This window comes from Rhinolophus sinicus, chromosome 5 (genome assembly GCF_057876585.1).
Source record: "Rhinolophus sinicus isolate RSI-liver-muscle chromosome 5, RSI-T2T, whole genome shotgun sequence".
Lineage (NCBI taxonomy): Eukaryota > Metazoa > Chordata > Mammalia > Chiroptera > Rhinolophidae > Rhinolophus > Rhinolophus sinicus.
This window is the reverse complement of record NC_142505.1, coordinates 36,729,649-36,753,400: the sequence shown is the minus strand read 5'-3', so window position 1 is coordinate 36,753,400 and position 23,752 is coordinate 36,729,649. Positions and strand designations below refer to the sequence as shown.

The following is a 23,752-nucleotide window of genomic DNA, read 5'->3' as shown; positions in this document are numbered from 1 at the left end:
TACATCTGTGTATGGTATGTATTTATATACAGAGTGTGTGATGTGTAATGTGTGCCTGTGTGTGTAGGTGTGCATATAAAGATATATCGTGTTTCCCGGAAAATAGGACTGGGTCTTATATTAATTTTTGCTCCATTAGGGCTTATTTTCAGGGGATGTTTTATTTTTTTCATGCACAACAATCTACATTTATTCAAATACAGTCATGTCATCTTCTTCTGGAACATCATCATAATGTACAAAATGCGTCCATCTGGCTGACGATCTTAACGGGGGCTTATTTTCGGGGTAGGTCTTATTTTCGGGTAAACACGGTATTTATGGTGTGTGAAGGAATAAAGGCTCTATATATGTGTGTCTAAGGATGTGTACATTTATGGAGAGTGTGAATGTGTATGTATGAGAGGTTTGTGTGTGCATGTAGAGAGTGTGGCGTGTAAGGGTATATGTAAAAGGGGTGGTGCGTATGTGTGTGTTTGTGTAAGTAATCAGTGTGTGACAAGGGGCTGGTAGAGTGAGGACCATTCTGGAAAAGGGACTCCATTATTCAACCAAGTGACTGTTACCCAGAGCGGCATTTGAGCATTTGCATGTATTTCCACGGAGAATGTGGATTGGGGACAGTTGCCCTTTAATGCATTGTCATGGTGGGCAGGCTCTGTGCCACACTCTGGGGATGTAGGAACAGGTCATGTTGGTTCAGGTTTTCAAGAAATTCATGGTTTGGGGTGGGTGGGACAGAAAGAATCATTAGGATACCATGTTAATTCGTAGAACGGTAGTTGATATAATTTATATAATGTTAATTATGATAAAAAAGGTCAGAACCCTTCAGTAGTAACAAAACAGCCAATTGGTTTAAGCCAATAAGGAATTTATTGGTTGATTTAAATGAAAAATCCACGGTTCAGGTGGCACTCAAGTGTGGTTTTGCCCCAAGAATCATATGGCACCAGAATCTAGTTTCTTTCTCTGCAGCTCCACACTGCAGAGAAAGAAAATCTAGTTTCTTTCTCAGTCCACACTGAGGAAGATGTGACCTAGAGCTGCAGAGAAAGAAAGACTCTGTCTGTGTGGTAGGAAGTTGGGTATTTTCCATTCTCAGAAAGATTCTGTCTGTGTGGTAGGAAGTTGGGTCACTATAATGCCAACTTCTCATTTTCCCAGATTTAAGGCTGACATGATAGAGGACCTACTTTTGTCCCAGCAGCCCAGACAGTGTTTCAGTGTGTCTCTTATGTTTGGGTCTCCTAGCCATTTCTGAACCAGTCACATGACTCTGGGAATGAAGGCCTTTGATTAGCTTTGGTCTAGGTCACATGTTCCACCCCAGAGCTGGGGGTGAACCGAAGCCCATGGCTTGAGAGTAAGGAAGAAAGTAACTCCCAGAAGAAAGCTGGGGCTTTCTGTACTGCCAAAGGCAGTGGCTACTGTACCACCAAAAATGAACAGGTGGAGAAAGTGTTAAGTCAGAGAAATGCCTGAGGAGCGGTGGGAGCACAGAGGAGGGAGATGCGGAGTCTTCCTGAGGTGGTGTTTAAACTGAGCCTTGAATGTTGAGCACAGTTTTGTAAAGGAGTGTTAGGGGTAGAAGCAACCGAGGTGCCTCTGTGAGAAGGGTGATCAGTGTGATGGCTTTGGGGTTTGGGCGGGGGCCTGTGGTGAGAGATGTGGCAGGAGAGGATAGGAGAGCAAGGTCATGGTAGCCTTGAATCCCATGGTAGAGTGTGGATTTTAGCTTGAAGGCAGTGGTGGCTGTCCGACTTAAGGTGCCTGGTTTGTGAGTGCGCTGCTTGAGGGGGGAATGGGGAAGCAGGGAAGGGTGGGATGAGGGCCAGGGCTTATAATTTGGAATAGGATGCCTTATAAAATATTCCCCACCCCACCCAACTCATATTCCTTCTGACAACTAGAAACTCATTTGTGTGACTCTGCTAGCCTTGTTCCTTGGCTTCTGCCTCATGGGCTAAGACAGCTGCCTGAATTCCAATCTTGAGTCCACATTCTCTTCAGCAGGAGGAGGGAGGATGAAGAATGTGTTGAGTCTTTCTTTCTTTCTTTAAAAAATTTTTTTTTTTTTTAAATTGGGGAATATTGGGGAACAGTGTGTTTCTCCAGGTCCCGTCAAATCCAAGTCATTGTCCTTCAATCTAGTTGTGGAGGGCACATCTCAGCTCCAAATCCAGTCGCCGTTTTCAATCTTAGTTGCAGGGGGTGCAGCCCACCATCCCATGTGGGAATTGAACTGGCAACAAGAGCTCATGTTCTAACCAACTGAGCCATCTAACCGCCCCCTGAGTCTTTCTTTAATGATACCTCCCAGAAGTTGCACATAGCACTTCTGCTTCCATGTCATTGGCCAGAATTTAGTTACATGGCCACGCCTGGTTGCAAGGCAGGCTGGGATTTGGTGTTTATTCTCATTAGATTCATGACCAGCTAAAGGTTTCTATTGCTAAGGAAAAAGGGAAAATGGGTATTGGGGGACAACTGGCAATTTCTGTCACATTTGCCCTACTGTAAAGATTGCAAATAATCTGCCCTCTTACTCTGTTTGACCAGTAATGGCAGCCTTCAAAGCTGTGTTAGAAGAATTTTGAAGTTATACACTGAAAAGATACGATAGATTGGCAGTGTCTGAAATGCTTGAGTAGACTGCCGTGGGATTAGAGATGCTGTTATTTACTATCCTCTGCTCTGGTGGTTCTCAACCCTGTGGTGGGACCTAGACATTGGTATTTTTTTAAAAAACCTTTTCATTTTGGCAAATTTTATACATATACAAAAATAGAGTGAGTGAAGTACTGAACCTTTATCTGCACACTACCCACCCCAATTGTTATCAACTCATGGACATTGTTACTGTATCTGCTCTCCTACCCACTTTCCCCACCCTTGGATTATTTTGGAGTGTATTAGACATATGATTTCATCTGTAAATATCTCAGTATGTTTCTCTAAAAGACAAGGACTCCCGCTTTTAAACATAAGCACAATACCATCATCACACCCTGGAAAACCAACAAAAATTCCTTAGTGTCATCAAATACCTAGTCAGTATTCGCAGTTCCCTAGGGCACTGGTAGTGTTTTAAAGCTCAGAATATACGTATGTTTTTTGGGGGGATGGGGTGGGGAGGACTTGAACGCCATTGCCTTACTCAGTAAATGAAATTCTTCATTTATGAAGCAGCCCAGGGGTTCCAAGGAAATAGGAGTTTTGATATAGGGAGAATCCCAGGCAGACTCAGGTGATCTAATCCTGCACTTTCTACCACTTTCCCTCTGTGTAGTGCCATCTGTGTGACAAGACGTTCATGAATGCTACCTTTCTCCAGGGCCACATCCAGCGCAGGCATGGTGGTGAGTTCAGGTGTCCCCCTTGGGACTGTGGAAGGAAGGGCCTGGGGTGGTGGTCAGTGGGTGCACATATACCCCTAAAGATGCCCTCAGAACCTCACCATACAGGTGAGGATGGGGTGATCCCACCGTCTGCCATGGGGGATCCCCACATGGGGATAGGAGGATTTCTGAACATGTGTGTAAAGAAAAGGGGCTGGGAGTCAGACAAGTAGGTTCCAGTCTTAGCTTTGTCCCTTTCTACTTTGAGACCATGGTCAGTGCTTGCCCTCTGAGTTTCAGTGGCCTTTATTGGGATTGGGCATTACCTCCCAGGCTTCTGTGAATCCGCTTTTCTCTGATGCTAACTATGAATGAGCTTAAAGATGCTTAATGAGTAGTCAGACCAGTTCTTTGACTTTTTTATGTACATGAGCTTATTATGATGTGATCACTTTAATTTTATTGTTTCAAATTTCAAAACGAGTAACAAGGCTTTGTTTTCCACGTATAGAGATTTGCTTACTTTATATCCATTTTTTGAGGTTCATTAAGAAATAGCTATTCAAACAAAATACATATAGATATCAAAATATAAATATAAAAATCCCATTAAGTAAAACTTTTTCCTTAATTTCCTTTTCAAAGAACAGACTTAGAGTTTTAAAACAGCACCATTTACCTAGTTACTAAGCATTTTTATATATTTAATTCTTGGTTCTGCATTGGAGGCTGCTAAAGAAAAACATATTTTCCATTTCTTAAATAGTTTTTTTCTGATAAAAGTATATATCTTTAAAGACATATTTGTATACCGTGTTTATAGCAGCATTATTCACAGTAGCTAAGATGTGGAAGCAACCCAAATGTCCATTGAAAAATAAATGGATAAACAAAATCTGGTATGTATATGTATATATGTATATACACATATGTAGTATATACATATATAGAGAGTGGAATATTATTCAGCCTTAAAAAGAAAGGAAATTTTGACATGTGCTTCAACATGAATGAACCTTGAGGACATTATGCTAATTGAACCAAGTAAGTCACAAAAGACAAATACTGTATGATTTTACCTGAAATTGTCAAATTCATGGAAACAGAAAGTAGAATGGTGAGGGGCAGGAGCTGGGGGGAAGGGAGAATGGGAGCTTTGTTTAATGGGTACAGAGTTTCTGTTTTACAATATGAAAGAGTTATGAGAATGGATGGTGGTGCTGGTTGCACATCATTAGGAATGTGTTTAATACCACTGAACTATTCACTTAAAAATGGTTAAAATTGTAAATTTTATGTTATATGTAGGTATAAAAAATGCCTGTCATATAGAAAATTTAAATACAGAAAGATAGAAAGGAGAAACTAAATACACAGACAGTATCACCTGCAGTTAATATTCTGGTGTATTCTCTATTATTATTTTTCTGTATACATATATAATCATATAGTGGACAATTTTGGCTGTTGCTTATATTCAATTAAGAATATATGACACATACACAGAAAAGAAAAAATATATCATATTTTCCAATGTTATGAAATCATCTTTGAAAACATGATTGTTAATGGCTGAATAGTCTCCCATCATATTGCTATCATAATTTATTTCACAATTGAATTACTTTATGATGGGTTACTCAAAAATTTTCCTATGATAAATCATATGATGACCTAAATTTTTGTATGTAAATCTTTGTGCACATTCCTTAATGTAAAGTGCTGTAAGGAGGGGGAAGATATGTTCTTAAGACAACTTAGCTACACTAATGTTCATGACCTTTTTATTCTCAGGCAGCCGGCCTCTCGGATACCCCAGCTCTTCTACTCTACACTCACCTCAAATCACTTTAACCCAAATTAATTTCTACTGCATCTAAAAGTTGCTTTTAAAAAAGCTGCTTTCCAAAAAGTCCAATCTGAGAAAAACCCTATCTCTTTTCAAAGAAAGGCTTAGAGTTTTAAGAACAGTAGTACCACTTATCTAGTAATCACTAAATGTGCTTTCAAAAGCAACAAATGTGCAAGTACAAATGTGCAAGTATCTTTTTCATTAACCCTTAACTCTTGCTTTATCAGTATGTGGTTTAGTTAGAATGCTCTCCTATAATTCATTCTGAATCTTTTTTTTAAAGTTAAATTTATTGGGGTGACAATAGTTAGTAAAATTACATAGGTTTCAAACGTGCATTTCTATAATACCTCATCTATATATCACATTGTGTGCTCACCACCCAGAGTCAGTTCTCCTTCCATCACCATATATTTGACCCTTTACCCTCTTCTACCATCCCCTCTCTCCCCTTACCCTCTGGTAACCACTAAACTGTTGTCTGTGTCAATGAGTTTTTGTTTCTTTGTTTGTCTTGTTATTTTTTTTTAACTTAAAAAATTTAAATTATACACTTAAAGCAACCTTGGCTAAATGCACATTGCCTTTTTTCATAATGCCCATTGCCTTTCTTCCATTTGAAATTTAAAATCATATGTTTAAATTATATTATTGAAAAAAGTGAACTTAAAACAATTATTTTCATCGTTTTAAAGTCTTCCCTGATTGCTGTCAGGATACATGTAGGTAGGATCTTTGTATTAACAATCAACGTGTACATGCTATTTGGTATCCTGCTTCTGTTGCTCTAGTAATTTTGCATTCACATTTTCATGTGTCAGTCCTGTCATACTAGTTATTTGAAATGACAACAATTGTTCACATTTATTGAGCTGTCATGCCAGGCACTATGCTGAGCAGTGTGCATCCTCGCAGCAAACCTTTGAGTTAGGCACTATTATTCTCTCCATTTTCCAGTTTGGGGAAACTGAGGGTTGGAGGTTATATCATTTACCCAAGGTCAATCAATGTACAAGGTAAATGGCAAAGCTGGTCTCAGACTAAGGTGTGTGTGATTGATTACATAGGTGAGGATTAATACTCCACTGACTTTTCTACTTAAACTGGGCACTCTCTTTGCATGGACCCCACAGGAAAACAGAAGCAGGAACAGCCAGTGGAGGAGGTGTTAGAAGAGCTGCGAGCCAAGCTAAAGTGGACCCAAGGGGAGCTGGAAGCCCAGCGGGAGGCTGAGAGGCAGCGGCAGCTCCAGGTGGGCATCAAGAGGAAATGTCCGGACGGAGACTCGGTCAGGGACAACCCAGGTGTCCTACAGGGCCAAAAGTCTGGCTGGTTTCCTGGACTTGGGAGTCACAGCTAGGATGGCATCTTCCTGAATGTGGCAAATGATTTTAGGTAGTCTGGAAAGGAAAATTCAGTTATTTGCCAGACTGGTCTGGCCAAAAACAGAGCGGGGAGTTGCACTTTCCTGCATTATTCAGCACCTTCGGAGGGCATTTGAGCCTGAATTTTAACTGCTTACACTACACTTTTAGTTAAGTTTTTGAGGACAAAGACTGGGTCCTATTCCGAAAGCTCTAGAATCCAGCCCAGAGGAGGTACTCAGTAAGTATTTGTAAAATGAAAATACATAAACTTGCCTCCTTCCTTCCCTCCCTCCCTTCCTTCCCTCCCTCCCTTCCTCCCTCCCTCCCTTCCTCCTTCTCTCCCCTTCCCTTTCCTTCCTATCTTCCTTCCTTCCTTCCTTCCTTCCTTCCTTCCTTCCTTCCTTCCTTCCTTCCTTCCTTCCTTCCTTCCTTCCTTCCTTCCTTCCTTCATCATTCATTCCCTTAGCATGCATTTATTGAGCACCAGTTATGCCAGGCATTGTGAAGAATAGAGAGAAAAGACCTGATACTTATCCTCAAGTGACTTTACACTTCAAATAAGACTTGGCCCACTCCAAGTCCAAACAGTGGGGACTGTGGGATAAATGTTCTTTGGGTCTCCATAGCGACTTGCACGGGACGAGGGGCCCTAGCAGTTTCTCAGTAAATGTTTGCCATAATGTGGATTTAATGATTCAATTGTTCTTTTCTTTGTAGGAAGCAGAGATCACTCGTCAGAGGGACATGGAAGCTAAGAAAGAATTTGATGAATGGAAAGAAAAAGAGCGGGCCAAGCTATATGGGGAAATAGACAAGCTAAAAAAATTATTTTGGGATGAATTTAAAAGTGTTGCCAACCATAACTCTACGCTGGAAGAGGTACTCCCCCATAAAAGGATTTTAAAAGTTCTGTTGTTGAAAATCTGCTTCTTCTTAAAATTCATTTCATGGTTTGTACTAGTTTTATTTCCTCTGCCATTGGGGGCTAATACACTGTGAGGCCAGATACCAGAGGCCAGTACCTGGGATTGAATTCTTGCTTTATCACATATTGGCTGTGTGACCTTGGGTGAATTACTTAACCTTCCCGTGCCTCAGTTTCTTTTGTGTAAGATAGGTTGCTGAAAGAGTTAAATTAGCACATTGATAACACTTAACATTGTCTGGTATATAGTGAGAACTCCCTAGATAGTATCCTTATTTTTGCAAAGGGCTTTCACCACTGGACAGAAATGAGGAAAAATTTAAATAAATAAATATTTAATAAATAAATATTTGCTGAGTGCTAGCTGTGTGGCAGGGGTTTGTGGTGGTCACACATAATCACTAACATTTACTGACTATCTTTACTGTTTTCTAGCCCCTGTGCAGAGCACTTTATATATACTAACTTTTAATCATCGTAACAACCAAATAATCATAACATTCTCAAAGTAGGTATGTCATTAGTTTATTAATTTATTTTTTAAAGTTCTTTTTTTTTTTTTAAAAAAAAGAAAGCTATTAACATTCCTCTTTTACAGGTGAAGACATTGAGGCCACCTAATTTGCCCAAGGTCACACAGCTATTGAGAGATGGAGCTGGGCTTTGAACCTAGCTCTTTAAACGTCTAAGCCCCTGGTTTTCTACTGGATATACTACTAAGTTTATTCAAAAACACCTTATTATAGTTATCCCTAGACTGTATTTTCCCATATAAACTTGTATAACTAAAGTTGTATCAGAGGAAAAATATTTTCAGAATGTATTTATCTCCTATGGGTCCTCCTAACACCAAGGAAAATCTTTTCTTGTTTTTGAAAATGAACTATCAAATAATATTTCTCACAGTCATTCCACATTCTGCCTAAAGAAACCTAGACAACTTTTCCAGAAGGGGATTGTCATAGGATATGCTTGGAGTCTTGGGTGATGCATCATCTCAATCTGAGATGGAAAGCTGAGGATGGAAGGCAGAGGGGTTGAAATGAGGGGGGTGTGTGTGTGTGTGTGTGTGTGTGTGTGTGTGTGTGTTTCTTTAGACATTTGATAGATAGGTATTGATTTGAATATAGAGTTGTTCAAAAACCACCTCATCAAGAGTCGAAGGGTTACTTTTGGTTAGGAAATTCTGAGTTTTGGTAAATGAGGACATAATTCTTACCATCCATGGTTTCCTTTTAACTTGGATCACATTCTCCTAAATTGGAACATCCATTTTTTTTCTTTTCCCCTATAAGATTGCTTATGTACTTACGTTGTGTGTCTAATTCCTGTCTTCTCTCACCTGACATTTTATTATTTTACTTTTATTAAAGGATAGGAACCAAATTGTTACTATATTTTTAAAAATTCTGGGGGAAAAACAGATAAGGTTCCATTTAGAGTGACTGTAAACCACTCTGTGAGACAGTCCATTTTCTGTTCTTTCTTGGGATCTTGCTTCTCCTGTGCAAGGCCTGAGCTCTCAGGAGAACCCCGGAGAAGGGGAACGCAGACTTGTGTGAATATTTGCAGGCATGCAGATATCTAGTGAGGACAAGTTGGGGGTTTGTGGTTGGGGTAGGTGTGCCTTTCTGACACTGCTCAAGGTATAAATGACAACATCGTGATTCAATCTTCACCTTAATAAAACTATGCCCTGGCCTTTTCAGAAACTAAAGGCACTGCAGTCCCACAGTATGATGGGCTCCAACCTTGGGTCTCTGCGGGATGAGGAGTCTGAGGAGCGCCTCAGGCAGGCACAGGAGCTCCGGCACCTGAGGGAGAAGATGGAAATCCAGGTGAGCCGATCGCCACTGCCACTCTTCCCAGAGCCAGCCAATAATCATGTTGTCTTCTAACAGAGTTTCTCATTTTTGCTGTTGGTTTTAGGGAAGTTGAAAGACATCAGAGTTCTGTATTTTTAGACCTTCTGCCAATGTATGAAAGCATAGAATAGGGTTCTTGTGGTCCTCAGGTGAGGCTGGTGGTATGCATATGTGCAATACCAGATACGCCCGGGATCTTTTTCAAAATACACCCAGCTGTGTCTCTCATTGGACACCTTTGCCCTCATTTTGACTCCAACCTAGTTGAAAACAGCTCTTAGAAAGCATGATAACCTTCTGGATTTGAAGATACATATTTGGGATGGATTTAGTGGTGTGATGGTACATATTTAACAACTGGCTCTCTGGAACCAAAAAAATCTTCGATTTGTTGTATTTGCTATTTTCTGTGATGTGACTATTCCCACCATGGCTGATTTCATGCTACTAATGTGGGGTTACTGAGCATGGAATTGGGAAGATTTGTGCACAATCCACTCTCACAAGCTGGTAGGAGGTAGCTCTGGCCACCACTAGGTGAATCTTAGAATAGTCCAGTTATGATAACTCCATGGCAAGGAAAGACAATTGACATGATCATTAAATCATATGCTTCTGTTTCTGCTATCCAAGACTGTTAAGAAAGAGATTAATGTCTAACTAACACTCAGCAGTAAAGTGTTTCCACTGCTTGATGTTTCACAAGTGTCAGATTTAAAAGGCCATTCTTTTTCTATGAACTCTATTTATATCCTTTGCCTATTTTTCTATTGATTTCCTTACCAATTTGTGAGTTTGTGCAATACATGGAAAGTAACGCTACCAACCATTTGTGTTCTCATTGTGGCTATTTTCCCCACTTTTCTATTGGTCCTTCAACTCAGTTTATCATGGATTTGGTCATATAAAATTGATAACATTTATGTGGTCAAAATTATCAAATTATCAATCTTTTTGATCAATTTATGGTCACTGAGATTTAAAATATTCCTATATTTTCTTTTAGTAATTTTATGGCTTCATTCATTCATTCATACCACTTTATTGAGAGGTATGATTGACATGTAAAAAAGCTGTACATATTAAATATATACAACCCAATGAGTCTGGGGATAAATATACACCCATGAAACTATCACTACTATCAGGCTATAGACATATCCATCACCTCCAAAGTTTCCTCCCACCCTCTTTATTATGATGATGATGATGATTGTTATTTTTTTTGTATGTGGTAATAACACTTAACATAAGATCTACCTTCTTAGCAAATTTTAAGTATACAATACAGTGTATGTATCTTGCATAACCAACTTTTGACCATAACTTTTGACCATAACTTCCTGATATCCTCATCCTCTTAGCCCCTGGCAATCACCATCCTACTCTCTGTTTCTATGAGTTTGACTATTTTAGATTTCACATATAAATAAATCATACACTATTTGTTTTTCTGTGTCTGGCTTATTTCACTTAGTATAATGTCCTCTAGAGCCATCCATGTTGGTGCAAATGGCAGGACTTTCTTCTTTTTTAAGGCTGAATAATATTCCAGTGTATGTATATACCACATTTTCTTTATCCATTCATCTGTAGATCAATTATTAGGTTTCCATATTTTGGCTATTGTGAATAATGCTGCAGTGAACATGGGAGTATGGGTATCTCTATGAGATCCTGATTTCAATTCCTTTGGATCAGTACTAAGAAGTGGGATTGCTGGATTATTTGGTAATTCTAGTTTTAATTTTTTTAACAAGAGAAAAACAACCCAAAGTTTATTCACATGTATACCTCATGTATACATGGGAGCTACCCAGAGAAACTTATTAACTCTGTTTTTAATTTTTTGAGGAGCCTCCATACTGTTTTCCATAGTGGCTGTACCAATTTACATTCCCACCAGCAGTGTACAAGTGTTCCCTTTTCGTCACATCCTTGCCAACACTTGTTATCTTTTTTTTTTTTTTAATAATAACCATGTCAACAGATGCGAGGTGATATCTCACTATGGTTTAATATGCATTGCTCTGCTGATTAATAATGTTGAGCACGTTTTCATATACCTGTTGATACATGGTTTGCAAATATTTTCTCCCATTCCATTGATTGCCTTTTTATTTATTTTTTGATTGTTTCCTTTGCTATGCAGAAACTTTCTAGTTTGATGCAGTCTCACTCGTTTTTTTTTTTTGCTTTTGTTGCCTGTGCTTTTGGTGTCATCCAAAATAATCATTGTCAATACCAATGTCAAGGAGCTTTCCCCCTATATTTTCTTCAAGGCATTTTATAGTTTCAGGTCTTACATTCAAGTTTTTAATCCACTTTGAATTGATTTTTGTGTATGGTGGAAGATATTGGTCCAATTTCATTCTGTTGCATGTGGACATTCATTTTTCCCAACACCATTTATTAAAGAGACTATCCTTTTCCTATTTTGTATTCTTGGTTCCTTTGTTGAAGATTAGTTGACTGTCCATGTGTGGGGTTATTTCTTGGTTCTGTATTATGTTCCCTTCTGTTTTATGCCAATAACATATTGTTTTGATTACTATAGCTTTGCAATATATTTTGAAAGCAGGAAATGATGCCTCCAGTTTTATTTTTTTGCTCAACATTGCTTTGGTTATTTGGGGTCTTTTTTTGGCCCATATGAATTTTAGGATTGTTTTTTCTATTTCTGTGAAAAATGCCATTTGAATTTTGATAGGGTTACATTGATTGTTTTGGGCAGTATGGACATTTTAACAATATTCTTCCAATCCATGGGCACAGAATATCTTCCCATTTATTTGTGACTTTAACAGCTTCTGTAATTGATGTTTTATGTTTTAGTGTACAGATATTTCACCTCTTTGTTTAAATGTATTTCTAGGTTTTTAATGTTATTGATGCTATTTTAAATGGGATTGTTTTCTTAATTTATTTATTAGATAGTTTGCTGTGAGTGTATAGAAACACAACTGACTTTTGCATGCTGATTTTGTATCCTACAATGTTGTTGAATTTGTTTATTAGTTCTAACAGTTTTTTGTTTTGTTTTGTTTTTTTGGTGGAGTCTTTAGGGTTTTCTAGATATAAGATTATGTTATCTGTAAACAAAGATACTTTTACTTCTTTTTTTCCAATTTGGATGCTTTTTATTTCTTTTCTTGCCTGATTGCTCTGGGAAGGACTTGCAACACTATGTTAAATAGAAATGGTGACAATGAGCATCCTTGTCTTGTTCCTCGTCTTAGAAAAAAGTGGTCAGCTTTTCACTGTTGAATATGATGTTAGCTGTAGGCTTGTCATGTATAGTCTTTATTATCTTGAGCTATGTTTGTTCCTTCTATACCCTATTTGTTGACGGTGTTTTTCTTGAAAGAATGTTGAATTTTATCAAATGCTTTTTCTGTATCTATTGAGGTAGTCGTATGATTTATCCTTCATTCTGTTAATGTGGTGTATCACATTTATTGACTTGTGTATGTTTTTTGACTTGTGTATGTTGAACCATTCTTACATCCTGGGGATGAATCCTACATGATTGTAGTGTATGATCCTTTTAATGTGCCGTTGAATTTGGTTTGCTTGTATTTTATTGAGGATTTTTACATTTATATTCATCAGTGATATTGGCCTGTGATTGTTTTCTCTGGTAGTATACTTGTCTGGGTTTTGATAAGAGTAATGTTGGCCTCATAAAATGAGTTTGGAACTGTTCTTTTCACTTCAATTTTTGGTAAGAATTTGAAAAAAAAAATCATTCATTCATTAAATGTTTGGTAGAATTTACCAATGAAGCTATATCGTTCTGGACTTTTCTTTGTTGGGAGATTTTTGATTACCTATTCAATCTCCTTACTCATTATTGGTCTGTTTAGATTTTTTAATTTCTTTATGATTCATTCTTGCTAGATTGCATATTTCTAGGAATTTATCCACTTCTAGATTATCCAGTTTGTTGGCGTATAATTGTTTATGGTAGTCTCTTGTGATCCTTTGTGTTTTTGTAGTATCAGTTGTAATGTCTCCACTTTAATTTCTGATTTTACTTGTTTGAGATTTCTCTCTCTCTCAGTCTAGCTAAGGATATGTCAATTTTGTTTACTTTTCAAAAAACCAACCTTAGTTTTGTTGATCTTCTCTATTTTTTTTCATTCTCTATTTCATTTATTTCTGCTCTAATCTTTATTATTTCCTTCCTTTTGCTAACTTTGGGCTTAATTTGTTTTTTGAGGTGTAGGGTTTGGTTGTTTATTTGAGACCTTTACCAAATATAGAAGTTTATTACTAAACTTTCCTCTTAGAATTTCTTTTACTGCTTCTCATAAGTTTTGGTATATTGTGTTGCCATTTTCATTTGACACAAGATATTTATTTTGTCTCCCTCTTGTTTTCTTCTTTGACCCATTATTTATTTAGGAGCATGTTGTGTTGTTTAATTTCCACATATTTGTGAATTTTCCTGTTCCCCTCCTGTTATTGATTTCTAGTTTCAATGAATCATGATTGGAAAAGATTAACTTGATATGATTTTAGTCTTAAATTGGTTAGACTTGTTTTATGGGCTAATGTATGATCTATTCTGGAGAATGTTCCTTGTGTGCTTGAGAAGAGAGTGTTTTCTGCTATTTTAAGGTGAAATTGTTCTGTATATGTCTCTTAGGAATATTTGGAATATAGTGCTTCTGTTCTAGGCTGCTATTTCCTTTCTGATTTTCTGCTTGGATGATATATCCATTGTTGAAAGTGGGCTAATAAAGTCCTTTACTATTATTGTATTGCTGTCTATTTCTCCCTCAGTTCAGTTAGTATTTACTTTATATATTTAGGTGCTCTGATATTAGGTACCTGTATCTTTATAATTGTTACATCCTCTTGATGAATTGATCCCTTATCATTACATTATGATCTTCTTGGTCTCTTGTGACAGTTTTTGACTTAAAGTCTATTTTGTCTGGATATAAGTATAGCCACTGCTGTTCTCTTTTGGTTACCATTTGCATGAAATATCTTTTCCCGTCCCTCCAGTTTTAGCCTGTGTATATCCTTAAAGGTAAAGCGAGTCTCTTGTAGGTGGCATATAGTTGGATCTTTTTTCAAAAAACAACAAAAACCATTTAGCCACTCTACATTTGTTGATTAAAGAATTTCCTCCATTTAAATTTAAAATAATTATTGATAGGTAAGGACATACTATTGCCATTTTGTTAATTGTTTTCAGACTTTTTTGTAGTTACTTAGTTCCTTTCTCTCTTGCTGTTTTCTTTTGGGATTTGATGATTTTTTTTTTTTTTTTTGGTAGTGGTTTGCTTTGATTCCTTTCTCTTTATGTTTTGCTTATCTGCTACAGGCTTTTTCTTTGTGATTAGTATGAGACTTACATAAAACATTTTATAGTTACAGCAGTTTATTTTAAGCTGCTAACAACTTAACTTCAATTGAATACAAGTACTTGACACTTCTACCTTTTCTCTTGTCCACACCTTTTGGTATCCATAAGCAGACAATGGGATCCATGGCCAGTTGTTGAGATTTGTGTACCAGTGCCCCAAGCTGACTCAGCCATGCTGATTTCCTCAGTTCTGGGTTGGGTGAGACAGAAGTGGGCTTCCTGGGCAGCATCCTCAAGGCTGGGGCCGTTGGGTGCTCACGTTCACTTTCCCTTGTTGGAAAAATTGTGGGTTGAGGGGATCTCTTGTCACTGAGCTGTGCTGCCTTGGGGGAGGGGCAATGCAGGTAATGTGAAACTGTTCTTCTTCTCTTCAATGTGTCTATTCTCAGAATTTTTGCTCCACTGAGGTACTGGAACCTCTCAGCTGGATTTCAGGGTCCCCATAAAGATGTTCTCACCTGTGGGTGGTTTGAGAGCTGGAACCTCCCATTCTATCATCTTGCTGACAGTCATTCCTAGTTTTTATGTTAAAAATCTTTGACTCACCTAGAACTTATTTTGGTTTAAGATATGAAATAAGGATTCAAGTTCACAGTTTTCTTTTCTTTTGTTTTTCAGGCAGCTAGCTACTTGTTTGAACAACATTAATCAATAATCTATCACACTGCCTGCCCCCCTAAGATTCCATGTTTTTCCTCCATCTTTGTCTGGGCTTTCCATTCTTTTTACTTCTCTGTCTGCCTAATCATGAGGTAATACTTTTAAATTCCTATAATTTTAGAATATATTTTACTACCTAGATGGGCCCATTAAATCTTTTAATCTTTTTCAGAAGACAGAATGGAAGAGAAAAATGAAGGACATGCAGGAAGAGCATGCAGCTCAGAAAAGAGAGGTAGCTGTCATTGGGTCTGGGGAGCTTGCTTCCTGTGACCTCCTCTCACCCTTCAGTACACTGTATTTCCCTGCACCTTGAATTGGTTGGCAGATATTTTGTTGCTGATACTGTTCCTAGATGCTGACCTTCATCAATACACAGAAGAGTCAGCTCCCCAGACAGCAGCTTCCCTGGCCAGGAACAGTGGTGTCAGGTCTTCTCTTCTGAATCCAACACATCCTTTACTCTGTGATCCTCTCAGCAGTGACCTCTTCAGGTCCCCCAAGGAGGGTTGTACTATAAACCTCAGATGAATTGTCTGGTCATTTTGTGCTTGGGTCCTTCTTTAAAATCCTACCCAGGAGAGAAATAGATGGCTGTGAACTTCAGTGATGGTTCAGGGGGAGCCCTAATGGAAGGGTTCAGATACTGAGCCCAGAGAACAGAGACCAGTAGACCTCAGGGCAGAGAGAACAGCTTCAATAAAAATGCCCCTGAGGAGGAGGCAAGTTGAAGAGGAAGCCAGTTGTCCAGAGCCCCAGGTTGTGCCTGCAGAGAGCTCAGAAGATGAAAGTGCTTAGATCAGAGTTGAACACATAGTGGCCACTCCCACTCCAGTAACCCCCTCTGATGGTTTTATTTTAAACATTTTAAAATGGGAAATACATTCAAATTCATTCCAAAAGCAGAAGAAATGTCTTAAGGTCCACTGAGTGAAGTCTCACTTCCGCTTCATCTCCAGCTACCTGTCCCCCCCCCCCGCCCCCCGCACACACAGGTGACCACTTTTATTGTTTTCTTGCATACTCTTCTAGAGTTTCTTTATGCAAATATAAATAAATAGTCTCATTTTCTCTCTGCTCTTACACCAGAGGAAGCATGTTTCCACATTTTCTTCACCTTTTGTTTTCACCTAAAAACATCCATTTGATGATTTTTGATTGACCTCACCTTACCCAACTGGGTGGCCACAACTGACAGAGAGCCCTTTTGTCCTGATCTTAGGGGCCTGCATTCAATTCTTACTTCTCCTCAGGCACAGCTGGAGAGTAGTCAGTCTTGTTAGAAAGCCACCTGCCCAGGTCTGGAAACCCTCTACCCTACTTCAGGTGAAAGCCCGACTAGCATTTGCCTACAGGTGCAGGCCTCAGAGACACGGGGCTCTCAGAGGTCCCTGCAACATTTGGCTGAACCACTATCCTGTGTGCCCACCAGCTGCAGGAGGAGAATGAAAGGCTCCAGGCTTCCCTGTCTCAGGATCAGAGGACAGCAGCTGCCCAGTCGCAGCACCAGATCCATGCCCTCCGCACCCAGCTCCAGGAACAAGCCAGGCTCATCGCGTCCCAGGAGGAGATGGTAGGTGTGTTCCCTCTTCCAGCCAGCCTCTGGTGCCTCTTCCCTGTGAGGATCTCCTTAGGTTCTTCGGGACTCAGCAGCATTAGTTTCATTAGTTAGGTTCTTTAAGGAGAGCAAAGAGTCCTCAGGCTTGAGGGCCACAAAGTGGTGAGGATACAGCCTGCCTCCCTCCAGGCTGGAGATGTGCCCGTTATCCTTACGGCTGCCGGCAGATGGGTTCCCTAATACCGGAGACGATATTAAGTGCCGGTTCCTGGTAGATACTTTGCTTATTGCTTCATTTAAGCCTCATGACTGCCCTTCAAGAGCCCCTGTGACTCTTCACCTATTGCGGATAATTCTCTACCCAGCTCAGGCTCAGCTCCCCACTTCTGAGCCCTTCTGTGGAGAAGTGTATCTTTCCTCAACTGGGCCCCTCCTGTGGCGTCAGGTCCTTGGTCCCAACACCACCCTCCACACAGCTTCCCTGGGCTGAGCACCACTGTCACTATCTTGTCCACTCTTTCTGCACCTGCACCCTTGCTAGTTGTGCTTTTCTGTTCTCTGAGCCATAGGTACTTCACCCAGTCAGCTTATCTCGCCCACTCCTCTGCTGCTTTTCTTTTCACTGTTTGCCCCCCAGAACACTTAGTTCTTTACTGCTGTGGCCACTCAGGTCCAGTCGGGAGTTTTCTTCCTTATGTTACCCAGAACTCTTGTTTGTAAATGTTTTAGTTAGGAACCCATTGGCTAATGTTTGACTCTCATAGTTGTAAGATGGCTGCCATAGCATTAACCATCACAACCATATTTAATGGAAGAAGTTTATGAAAAGACCCCCTTCCAAGATTTCTACTTATATTTTGTCAAAACTATATCACATGGGTAGCCATAGCTGCAAGAAAGCCTAGGAAGCAAATAATTTGTTTTATGGTCTCTAGGTTAGAGGTAGGCAGAGGAACAAATAGTTGGATGAGCCATTAGCCAGTAGGTAATAAAAAACAACTCAAGCTTAAGCAGAAGAGGGAATTTGTCGTAAGGGTAGATAGGGTGTCTCACAGAGCTCAAGGCAGGAGAGCCACTGAGTCTGAGAATAAACTGGAATTGGAGACATGAATATGGTCAGGAGATTTCCTCTGCTATGCATCTCTGTCTCTTTCTTTATATCTGCTTCCATTTTTTTTTTTTAAACTCTGAAGATCAGCTTCCATTTCTCTGTTCCATGTGGCAAAATAAATAAGCAAACACACAAACACACCAAGGAAACCAAAACCCAAACCAACTGGCTGCTGATAGCTCTTGACTTCACACATTACCAATCCAGAATTCTCTGCCCAGACCTAGAGAGTCAGCTATGGCTGTGGTATGGGGTCACATTGTCAGATGTGGCTGCCCTGTTTACAGCCATGTGGAAGGAGGAAGAAGCACTTCATGGAAAAGCGGGGTTGAGCAGACGGTTCAATGACTGTCCCCATCATGCCTCCTTCTTCCTTACAGGGCACTCAGCTCAGATAAGCATATTGCAGGAGGGGCACCTACCTTGCCCTGGCTGTTTTCCACCAATTGTACCAATAGTACTGACTATGTGCCTGTCTGCTTCCATGGGGCTCCTGCCTTTCAAACCATATTCCCTCTCTGAAGAGGGAGCATTCTTATCTCCCCACCATGGGAAAATGGAGCATGGTGCCATCCTAGTTGCTGCCATTCAACCTGGCACCATCCCTCTCAAATATGGATGGCAGGAGATGTGTTGGGGGATTAGAGTGGTGTACTCTGAGCTCCTTCCAATTCCCAGTGGGTGACATGGAAATCGTGGCTGTCCCTTCTTCACGGTGCTAGGCAGACCCACTGCTCAGAGCAGAGTATCCTGCTGGCTATAATCTGCTCTTTTCCACCTCTTTGTAGATCCAGACCATGTCTCTCAGGAAGGTGGAGGGTAAGTTTGCATGGGGTAGTTTGTAACAGTCTTGGCTCTTGTCTTGGGATCTTCTCTTTCCTGTCCCCCGCCAGTCAATTTACAGGATGAGGATGAGGACTTGTGGCATCAGACTCTCCGACTGGGTGAGGGAGGGGGAGAAGACATTTGCTTCTGGGTCAGACAGGGTTGCAGCTTGGCATTTGTGCTGAAAGCGTTCCTTGCAGCTGGCAGGTTTTCTTGCCTTGCCAGCTCTTCTCTGTAGGGTGGTGGAGACTTGGGGAGGGGTGAGGAACTTGGGGGCAGGGTTCATGAAGAGGCTCTTTCTAATTCACCTTGCCTGTTCAGGTCATTGACCTTTACCTTGTTCCTAGTGTGTAGCAAGTTGACCCCAAGTATATGTGAATGTGGCCTGTCTGCAGTGTTCACTTTCCTCTCCTTCAGTACTCGTGTGCTGGTGTGTGTCCGTGTGAATGTGTGAGTGTGTAATGGAGTGCAGGTGCTGGTGTCTAAAGGCAGACAGTAACCTACAGGGCCTGTGCCTGTGTGGAGGATCTTGGCCAGCCCCTTAGGAAACTGGTCCCTCATACTCCATGCCACCTCCCCTGTCCTACTCTGTGTTTGTCCTTCTTGCAAACATGCACATCTCCCATTCTCTGCCTTGAGGCTAGAGATTTCTTTCTTGGCCTTGCAACCAGCTCAGAGGAGCACTATTCCTTTGGCCTTGAACTTCGCAGTGCTGGGGCTGGGATGTGTGCCATGTGCTTCCCCAAGCACTTCAGATTCATTATTTCATTATATTGTCCTCATGATTTAATGTGGGGTGGGTATTATTATCCTCATTTTGTAGACTGAGGCTTAGAGAAGCTCAAGGACTTGCCATGTTGTGCACGGCTAGTGAAGATCAGAGCTGGAATGTGAACTCTGATTCGTGTTTCCCCGAAAATAAGACCTAGCCGGACAATCAGCTCTAATGCGTCTTTTGGAGCAAATATTAACATAAAACCCAGTATCATAACATACCTGGTCTTATAGGAAAATAAGACTGGCTCTTATATTACTTTGTGCTCCAAAAAGATGCATTAGAGCTGATTATCTGGCTAGGTCTTACTTTCAGGGAAACACAGTCTCTCTGTCTTCAGTGTCTTTGACCACTGCTCCATCCTGCCTCTCTCTGGTAAAGAAAGGACTAGAGAGCTTACGCTTTCTGGCCGGCACTCACAGGGTGTCCCACGCTTTTCTGTAAGTCAGGGATGGGGTCCAGGGCACGGGAGTCGCTAACTGTTCCTGTTCTCAGGGATCCATGAGGGCCTAAAGGCTGTGGACACAGAAGAGGACTCTTCCGAGGAAGGTAAGGCCTCATTGTCTTCTCCAGTGTCCAATGCAAAACACCAGATTTGCTGCCCTCTTCGTTATTTAGTTTGTCTCGACTTAACTGTATCTGGCCACTTGAAATGGGTGAAGGGAACTAGGGGCATGAATGCAGAAGGGTGTACAGCAAGAAGTAGGTCTCCTCACTCCCAGTTTGCTGGGCTCCACTTCCAGAAATTTTGATTCGGTAGGGTTGGAGTGCGATCTGAGAATCTGCAGTTCTAATAAGTTACCAACCAGATGGCGCTGGTGTGATGGCTCATGTTTTGAGAACCATTGTTCTAGAATAATGGTTCCAAGGTGTGGCTGCTTGTTAGAAGATCTGGGGAGTTTTAAAAATGGATATTAAGGTGTGGGGCCTACTCTCAGAGTCCTGATGAAATTAGCTTGGGTGGGGACCCAGGTGATTCAGATATGAAGCCAGGATTGAATTTACCACCCTCAACTGTGAGCTCCTTGAGGGTTTTTTTCTGTTTTCCAGCACCCACCACTGAACTGTTCATACTCATATTGTCAGTAAATGTCTATTGGGTGAATCAAAGGACTGGTGCAGGTCTCACCACAGTGGCCCCCACACTGGACCTGAAGAGCACTTTTAGGGGGCTTCCCTGGGTAACCCTGGATGGCTCCTTGGTAGCAGTTACCACGTTTTATTGTAATTCCTAGTTTTGTTACCTTTTGGGTCACTTTCCTAAGGCATGGTCTGTGCCTCACCTCCATCAGAATCATCTGGGCAAGTAAAAATCCCACAAGCCCTGAGTCATCCTGGGGCAGGGCCGAGCCCTGATCTTGGAGGTCCAGACTGGCAGGGAATGAGAATCCTGAATATGCGAGGTGGGGGTGGTCTAAGGCGGTGGTGCCCAGAAGCAGAAACAACCCAAATTTTGACCCAAGGATGGGTACGCAGACGGGGTCAGTGGCTCCAAGCTCACAGGCTGTAGACCAAGTGAAGGCCAGGTGGGAGCAGTGGGGCTTTGGGAGTGGAAGTTTTGGGTGCTCAAGCTGACCTTGGTGATTGTCTTCTGCTGCAGAGCTGGAGGAATTACGAGATGGACAGCGTAAGGTGCTGGAAGCTCTGAGGCGAAACCCCACCTTGCTGAAGCAGTTCAGGCCAGTCCTGGAAGACGCCCTGGAAGAGAAACTGGAAAGCATGGGGATAAAGAGAGTAAGTTCCAGGACCACTGTTGTAAGGGCCATCCCTACCATTTAGACACAGGGTGTTCTTAAACTGACAAATGATTGATTGTTTTTCAAATAGTAAGCTTCTTTATCTTATGTGTTCCCACTGGGGCACCTTTGGTGTTTAGGAACATAAACCCACACAGCTTCTCCTCCCACATCACGATAGTGTGGTTCTTTCTGTTTTCTCCAATGGCTTCTTGAGATGCCACCCTATGTCCTGACCTCTCTGTGCTGTCCACTCATTGGTTATTTTCTTTGGGTCTCTATTTCTGACAAAGGGAACTTAATTGGCTCAATCTGGCCTCTGGATGAGTTCCTTGGGTGAGATGTCCATGCAGCCACTCCTACTCAGCAGGTGGCCGTGGGTGAGGCAGGGACTGAGAGCTCTGTCTGGTACAAATTCGCAGTTGATCGCTGTTGCTCCCTCATGCTCATGTCCAACCCGAGCATACAGATGATTAAAGGCATCAGTGAAATCTATTATTACATAAAAACATGCCATGTTCTTAAAGGAGCCGGGCATCGTGTCATTGAAAGTACTATTTGTGTAGCGTAAGATTTGAACAAAAATAGGGACCTAGGGTTAATTTAGTAAGGATGCGCTAATCTTTGACTGTGTTCAACTCCCGCTTAATCTAACTTTGGCCCGCTATTCAGGCTTGACTGAAACATTCCTTTCTAACCTTGAATGAATCCCTGTCTTGCATTCAGATGCCTCCCAAGACCCTCCCATGGACTCTGGGTAGATGTCAAAAGCCCAAGCAACCTCCAGTAGGTCATGGAAGGGTAGCTGGCGTTTGTTTTTTTGTAGTAGTTTTTTAGAAACATTGTTAGCCATGAAGGGCAACGTGTCTGACATAACAATAGTGCCTGGGGTACAAAAAGGAGCAAGTCATGGTCTCCCATCCTAAGATTCAGTTAGGTGGTGGAGAGGCATGTCCCGTCTAAGCCCCGGATACTGTGATGTCGATGGAATTGTGCGCAGTCCCTTTGTAGTATCTTGCTGTGCACGTTTTAATAGGGCCCCCAGACCCTAACCACCGCACTTTCAGCAGCGTGTGAAGCCACTGCTCACTCTGCCCTGATGCTCACCTCATCCGCTCCCAGAAAGCACCCGCCTGATGGCAGTGGCTCCCAGCCTAGCAGCAGGCTTAGAGGCTTAGGGGAAGGAGAAGGAGGGGAGGCCCGTTTCCAGAGGAAAACGTCTGTCTCTTCTAGGATGCAAAGGGAATCCCTGTTCAGACGCTCAGACACCTGGAGACCCTCCTGAGAGCCCAGAGGGAGCAGAAGGCAGGGAGGTTTTCTGGCTTTCTGAGCCTGAGGAAAAAGCTCATCAAGGAAGCCACCAGCAGAGTGAAGGAGAGACAGAGGAGTGGAGCCCCGAAGTCCCAGGCAGACAGCAAGGCTCCAGGTAAGGTGGTAAGAGGGCTTGCTCAGAGGGGCTGTGACCCAGGAGGGTCTGGGTTTGTTTGCACAGGAGGAGGATGTAATCCCTGCTCCCATGGGTCGTGACTGTGCTGGTAGCGTTCCTATAGGTTACTGAGTCCGAAATCTTCTGTTGGGGAAACAGAGTCTGGGTGAGGTGGGGGTGGAGGGGTGGGGAGATGGTGGGGTGGGGGGACCCCAGGATCTCTCAGGGGAGCAGAGGAGATCCAGAGCTGGAGCTTGCAGCCAGCCTGAACTCTTCCTGCTCAGACTTGCTCCTCACTTAGCAGCTTAACTCTGCACTGCCTTGCTTTTACCGGAAGTTGAACTTTGCTCCCACAGACAGCAGCGCATTCAGTTTCTGGCTCTATAAGCCAGGCATGTCAGTGCTGCGAGAAGGCCCCAGGCCTGGGAGCACTGAAGCTACAGGCAGAGGCAAATATAAAAAGTCTGCTCTGAAGCAGTGGGATCGTGTGAGAGGCTGTGCCAGTTCTGCCTGCGGCCAATTCCTCAGAACTCAGACTTGTTCCTTGCATGGGGTCATGGCTGCTGCTTTGCTCCTGGTGGTCATGACAAAAAAAGGCCCTGTGATTCTTATTAAAATGTATAGGCAAGGACCCTCCAGCCTCTGTCCCCAAGGAGCTTAGGGAGCAGGGGAACTTGTGTTTCTAGGTTTGCACCGCTACCCCTTTCTAGAGGAGTCCCAGATCCACTGGGCTGCTGTAATGGGGAGCTCTGGGTAGGGAGGCTTTAGTGGGTGTGGGTCTCTCATGCAGGGTGATACCCCAGCTCCTTTCACTTTGTCTTCTCAGTCATGGACATATGCAGCTAGAGGGATGTCACTTCTGTAACCTCATGTCCTGGCAGACCCATCCTGAGCTCTTCATGCACAGGAATTTCTCAGAATATGGGCCACA

At 41.8% G+C, this 23,752-nt stretch overlaps 1 protein-coding gene across 9 annotated transcripts in view; it reads left to right on the top strand.

The window, feature by feature from the left end:
- Window positions 1-23,752, top strand: part of DZIP1L (DAZ interacting zinc finger protein 1 like) — a 42,186-nt gene that overhangs the window by 9,500 nt on the left and 8,934 nt on the right. For all 9 annotated transcript variants that reach the window (XM_019747871.3, XM_088798351.1, XM_019747844.3 and 6 more), the window contains 10 exons: window positions 3,293-3,362; window positions 6,327-6,445; window positions 7,278-7,439; window positions 9,195-9,323; window positions 15,563-15,625; window positions 16,823-16,963; window positions 18,848-18,878; window positions 20,155-20,208; window positions 21,260-21,393; window positions 22,629-22,821. In XM_019747871.3, the coding sequence (XP_019603430.3) occupies window positions 3,293-3,362; window positions 6,327-6,445; window positions 7,278-7,439; window positions 9,195-9,323; window positions 15,563-15,625; window positions 16,823-16,963; window positions 18,848-18,878; window positions 20,155-20,208; window positions 21,260-21,393; window positions 22,629-22,821 (1,096 nt within the window). The remainder of the gene's footprint in view (window positions 1-3,292; window positions 3,363-6,326; window positions 6,446-7,277; window positions 7,440-9,194; window positions 9,324-15,562; window positions 15,626-16,822; window positions 16,964-18,847; window positions 18,879-20,154; window positions 20,209-21,259; window positions 21,394-22,628; window positions 22,822-23,752) is intronic.